Source organism: Lepisosteus platostomus, chromosome 1 (assembly GCF_059453375.1).
Source record: "Lepisosteus platostomus isolate fLepPlt1 chromosome 1, fLepPlt1.hap1, whole genome shotgun sequence".
In the NCBI taxonomy this organism is placed as follows: domain Eukaryota; kingdom Metazoa; phylum Chordata; class Actinopteri; order Semionotiformes; family Lepisosteidae; genus Lepisosteus; species Lepisosteus platostomus.
Window position 1 is genome coordinate 5,412,916 of NC_142611.1, and position 6,711 is coordinate 5,419,626.

The 6,711-nt window shown below is 35.2% G+C and overlaps 1 protein-coding gene across 2 annotated transcripts in view; it reads left to right on the forward strand.

The window, feature by feature from the left end:
* The window catches only part of glra3 (glycine receptor, alpha 3), a 57,791-nt gene that overhangs the window by 37,337 nt on the left and 13,743 nt on the right, over window positions 1–6,711 (forward strand). For both annotated transcript variants that reach the window (XM_088646246.1, XM_088646168.1), the window contains exon 6: window positions 2,273–2,410. In XM_088646246.1, the coding sequence (XP_088502372.1) occupies window positions 2,273–2,410 (138 nt within the window). The remainder of the gene's footprint in view (window positions 1–2,272; window positions 2,411–6,711) is intronic.

Here is a 6,711-nt window from a genome sequence, read left to right on the forward strand (position 1 = left end):
CTTTATTGTACACGACAATTGGCAATGCCTGTTTGTGTTTCAATCATGAAATGCAGTCCAAATTAAAGCTGGAGATATAAAAGTGTTGTATTCCTGAAGCATAATGTAAGTTTTCATATAATGAAAACCACAAATGGATTGAAATTGAATTCACTGAAGGAAATTTTATTATCATTATTTCTTTAAGAAATGAAGGAAAAGCAGCAAAAACCTATTTCAGCTGGATGCTCTTGATGTTCATAATAGACAGCCAAGTTTTTTTCTGACACAGCTGCTCTCCCTGTGATACAGTGAAAAACATGATTCAGAGAAATCTGATTATTGGACTACAGATCACGTCATGGAATCTAAAACCTGTTAAAAGTTCCAAGGAGTTAGAAACTTTGCAAATTGGATCACAACCTCTTGCACTCTGTTTCTTGTCTCAACTTGGAAGTGGGTTGAATTTTTCATTGATTTTTTCATTTTCCTTTGCAGTGTCACAAAAAAACACAATACTATATGTACAGTATTGCATAATACTGTATGTAAAGCATACACTGAACAATGAGACTAAACAATGTTTGAAAAGGAATAGGAGAATAACACTAAACCACAGGGTTTTTACAGCAAAGAAGCAGCAGTGCAACAGACTGCGTAATGTGACTGGAGTCAGCTTTGAAGCCAGACTTAAAGATTGCTGCACAATTTGTAAAACACTCATTTTCATGGACAGAATTGTGTCAGAATGTGAATGTACACATGGATTTGTTTCTGTTTGTCAGTGAGTGTCGGAGTGAAAGAGTTAGTTAAGTTACGAAGTTGAGTTTGAGCATATTTAGAAGACCCAAGAGTAATAGTAGTAGTAGTGTCGGGTGGAGAGGGCACTGTCTTGACAAGCCTTAAGTTTAGATTTTTTTCCTGTAAAATTTGATACATTTTACAGGACACATTTCCTTACTTTTGAGAGGGCCATTTCTGTGTGTTACTGTGAAAAACACATCTACCAGCTATCAGCATTTCCAAAGCAAGACATTCTGTAACAACATACAGTATCAAACATGACTGAACATATACTTTATCTTATTTTTTTTTTTCTGAGAGAGGAGATTAACGTTACAGTGAAGGTGTTATTTCAGGTCCAGTTGAGCTTATTTAGCAAAAAAGGATTAACCCTTGCTGAATTAATCATTTGAGAAAATATTATCCCCGAAATATAGAGAGAATTCTTGTTCCTTCCTTTATCTGTACTTTTCTCGTGTATTTTAGGTAAGTTGTGACTCATACTGAGAGAGCCGAGATTTCTTTCTGACTTGCATTTAATTAAACTTGAATGTTAGACTTACATGAAGCCCCAGAAAGATATAGAAGCACAGTTTCACTGTTAAAAATACGCAGCATGTGAAGTCAGCCTTTTATACAGTACAGTATTTGTAAGCTAATACTATTTTGAGTGTTAAAATAAGAGCCATGCCATATTTAAGAATCATTCAAATCAAAGTTTAACAGTGTACTGTGGTATTTCTAGTAAAAATACCATCATTACATGTGATTTAATGGAAATAATGTTCCTCTAAGCCCATGATTACAACAATTTTGTGCGCACTCCCAACACAATCTAGCAAAAAATCTGACTGAAATTAAAATATAGTTAAGTTGTGTAACAAAATGTCCAGAGACTGTGAAGTTGTGATCGCCAATTTCAACTAAGGGAGCTTTTGAAATGCAAAAAAATATGATTTGTGTTGCATTTACTTTTGAGGAGATTAATCAATTGTCATGTAAACTAAGATTTTGTTCTGATTCTATTTTATATTTTTGTGAGTGGACACATAGTGAGAATGAAGTGAAATCCAGGCGAACCAGTAAAAAAAACCTTGTACAGTAAGATATTAGGATATATAATAAAGAGAGAAGACTACTATGTTCTTCTCCCCAAATAGCACAGCATCTGAAATATTGCATTCAGTTTTGGCTTTTATTATATGGGGGTTAAAATAATTAATGTTGATGGATACATGTGAAAGACCTGTAAGGTCTTTTGCGATCATTACAGAGAGCTTCTGTTGATAATGGGCTCACTATAAGATTGTATAGCCATATATGAAATGAGATAAAAAAGTGTATTAAAGTATAAAACACTCATTGACCAACACTTCGCAACAAAAATCTTCTTAGCAGCCTGTCTAGAAATCACCCAATTAACATTAAAAATTCTGTTGTTTGTTGTCGTTCTGTTTAACATCAGAGTATTCTACTGACTATGGTTTAATCTTTCAATATCATTCTATAGTTGGATACACGATGAATGATCTCATTTTTGAATGGCAAGCTAATGGACCTGTACAGGTTGCTGAAGGACTAACTCTCCCACAGTTTATTCTGAAGGATGAGTCTGATTTACGATATTGTACTAAACATTACAATACAGGTAAGAAAATGTTTGCTTTTTCAATACGCATTCTTGTTTTACTAATTAGTGTGCTTGGTAGTATGTATTAAACAAACTATGAATCGATGCCTGAGGTTGTGTTACTGTGTACAGACTAGGAAACCGGATAGTTTCAGACATATCTTAAAATGAAACCTAGTATAAGTGTTCGATATAGTATATATTCTGGCATATATTCTCCAAAATTAATAATCTAAGCTTTACTCACTGTGGAATTCTATTTCTTATATTTTCAGTTAAACATACAGTATGTGGACCAGAAATATGGACAAAATAATTAATCAAATTTAACAATGGATCTGGAATTGACCTTTTTACTTAGCTTTTATTTTTTGTGGTTCACTTGATAATTTCATTCATTTTGTGATTTAAGTTCGATCTTTTGTAACCATATTTCACTTAACTACAATTCAAACAAACCTAGTGATTTATCCTTATATCCTATAGTTACTGTACACATGGTTATTTGAGGAAATGTGGGTCCTGTGATTGACAGGAGGGCTGTGTCTTTTTCTGTTTTAATCATATTCCATGTCTAAAGCCTGGAGAGAAAGAGGAAAAGACACGGCATACAGTACAGGGGAAAAAACAGAAAGGTTAAATAAATAAACCCATTAAAATAAAAGGGTAACTTAAATCATGACCATGTACGAAGATTGCAAGATCCATGAGTGTCATTTTATGATCGATACAACTGCATAGCATACATAGATGGTTCCCAGACATTACTAAATGATGCGCAATATGAAAGGTTGAATGAAGATGGGATATTCTTTCACCTTTTATTTGCACAGAGTGCTGATTGCCGTTTGTGCAGCCCAGTCAAACTCCACTTGTGCCTTTCCCAACCAATCGCAACACGTCCTGTCTTACAGCTAGTGCACAGTTAATCCTGGGTGCTTGAAACATTTTGCAAGCCCTGCTGGGTTTCAGTCAGTTAAACAGACAGGTCTGTTGAAGTCCCAGTATAATGTGAGGAGGGAAGAAACACATGTCAGCTGAAACAAGTGGAAGTTCTTTAAGGAAAAGGGGAAGTTCAGCAAGCTGGTGAACAAGCTGTCCCTGACTGGTGTTCTATCAGTTTCTTTGTCTGTGCCTGAAAGAAATTCAGTCGGATCACTCCGGCCTAAAATCAGTTATCATACTGCACTGTTTATTTTATAGATTTTGATCAAAAGGCTGTGAAGGCCTTGTCTCACTTGGTGTGGCGTCCAGAATATTCCAATGCGGAAATACTTAGCATTAAAAAGGAAAACAATTGCTAAGATTGTCATCAGTCTTTTCAAACTCAGCTTGAACGAATCTTGAGGGATTTATTATAATGAGACTTCTGATGTTGATTTAAATGGATCAATCAATGTGTCTAGCATCAAATTACTCTGCAACACCTTGCTTTAATCTTTTGTTCTATACTAGACACAGCTTTCTCTTGTGTCACACCCTTGTGTAAGACAGCATCTGGAGGAAAGAATCCACAGAGCATGGGGTTATTTTGTAGAAATAAATATATGCAGTACGAGGTTGAAAAATAAAAGAAACTGCTGCTAGGTATACCCTAGAGGATTAAAATTACACACACTTTTTCCTTGCAAATATGGCTTCACATGCATTTCTTTTAGTCTGAAAATATAATTATAAACAGAGTGACTAAACCAGAAAGGCTAGCGTAATGCACTATGGTCTTGCCATGCTTTTTAAATTGACATGTCATTTTAATGAAATTATGGCAAAATACTAAATTATTAAAGCACAGAATATTTTATAGTACAGGTTAGAAAAATATGTTACTTATGAATATCAAAATGTAATGAAACTATGGCATACATTAATTTTGAAAGTCATTTCTATTTTGAGATGGTGTTTGGAAGTAGGGGAGGGTTATTCTGGGTGAAAACATTGAGAAACAAAGCTTAGATGGTCAGTTACAAGTTTTATTAGAGTAATTTGCAAGGCAGCGGAATCTTGTTGCACTCTGTTAAACATGGGTATTTCCAAATACAAAAATATTTCAGATCTGCAAAAGAAAAAAAAAACTTGCAGTCACTATAAGAAATGCTGCTAAACTAAAAGATTTTTTTTTAATTTTCATGTGTACAGTATTTTACAGTACAGTATTTTATTCTGTCTGGGAATAAAAACAACGCTTTACCATTACTGTATTACTGTGCTCTGTAATATGAAGGTGTCAAAAGAATACTCATTTAGCTGTAAATATGCATCTTTTACTTGTAATGTGTTCCATACATCCAATTTATTCATATGCACATCCATAATAATAGCTCATAGGTGATTATGCAACTCAGTTGTGACATATGCTGTTTATAATTTATGTCAAAGTCTGAGTAATAAGAGTGGGGACACATTAGTTATATATTTCCATTGCTTGCTGCTCAAGCTGCCATGGGCCTTCTGCGACGCTGTCATTCATGTAATAAACAGAGTTTGGCTAGTGGACTCCCTTCCAGGTATTCGTGAAAAGGCAATGTACGGATGACTCACGAGCACGAATTTTACATGATAATGAGTCATGTTCCAGTCAATGTAATTGCTGCTGCTACTCTGTTATTATCGGGGCTCTTCATCACACTGATAAATCTTTGTCCCCTTAGCTTTGCAGAAAAGCATGCAGAGCATGGATATACTGTAAGACCTTTCTTTGAATGCTCGGTTTTTCTCAGAACTGTCACTGGCTCTCACAATGCCTCAGCTTGCCTTCTAAATGTGATAAAGCTACAAGCAAGAAACTGACATGAATGTCTCTTCATGTATACCATTATCATATATATTTTTTTTATTTATATATTGTATTTATTTGTTTTGTGCACTATAGTTAGTTCTCTTTGATTCAATCGGTAAATTAATGTCACGCCTGCTTGTGTTGTAAGCGCCTTACGTTAAACAGGAGGCTTGTAGAAATTTAAAAGGCTTGCTGGGAACCTGTGATTATCAGAGCTCTATGGAAATAACTACATTTCCATCACTTCAGGTAAAGAAATATTTCAAACGTGGACACATAGAGACGGTGAGAAAACATATCCAAATAAGAACGGAAAAAAAGACACTTGCACTGAAGAAAACATACATCAATTAATTGGAAAAAGCCTTGGAAAATAAAGGCATTGTATTAAGAGAAAAACTAAACAAAAATTAATAAACAGATTTGTCCAGCAAACTTGGATGAAGCTCAACATACCCCAGTCTTGTTATGAGAGAACGAGAAAACTCACAAGAAGAACCAAGATTTAAAAGACCAACACCTCCTTCTGTGATAATAATCCATTCTAACAGTATGGTGACTGTCACAAATACACATGATGGCTTTAACACTGGTGGAGCTGGAGGGTGTCATTATACACCAAGTCACAGGCCGTGTTCCTCTTGTAAATGGCATTCTAAATATTAAATAAATATTTAATAAATAAATTAAAGAACTAACTTTAACTGACAAGCTACAGTACAGGATGTGTAAATTAAGAGGACATCTCTAATAGCAAAGGAAAAATAACATAAACCTGAGTGTTTAGGCAATATGCAGATATTATGCAAACTATGCAGAGCACAATAACTGTATGAATACTTAATTGGATTCACTTGATACATTATGCAACTTTTAAAAAACAGACACATTAACGATGAGTTTTTCCCTGGAGGTGAAAATGTATATAAAGTAGAGTCTGTATGTTGGTTTGTTCCTTTAGGCATTTGGACACCCCAACGAACCAGAGTGACCATACTTGGCATGGCCTCTTCTAACAGCTAGGGAAAGAGCAAGAGCTAAGTTTGTCCTCAAAGTATGTGACCCATGTAAAATATTTAGACGGTGCACAGTAGTCCCTGCTGCCCTTTCCAAAACTACACGAAATACGAACCAAAGGGAATGAGTGGGAATTATGTGGAAGGACATTTAAAACTAGGAACAGGTCTTCATTCAAATGGCAGTGGAAAATAGGAAAGTAGATCCTTGGATCAATTATTTACCAAATGGGCTAGATGGTCTTAACGGATTCCTCTTGTTCGTAACATCTCTTTTTTTATTTCAAAGGAAGCATGGCAGCCCAGCAGATAACACTGATAGTTCACAGCGGTATGCCAGAACAGTACAATAGAAGCCTTTAGAATGTTCCACAGTTTTTAATTAACCCAGGGTACTGACCCCAGGCTTGTCCGTTTCATGTGTTTGTGGAGAAAACTGCATTTCTCTCAGGATTTTATTAACTTTGGGTGATGCTCTGTAGTATTGCTAGTACGTACTCAGGGCACCTCTCCTGGATATGGAGAAA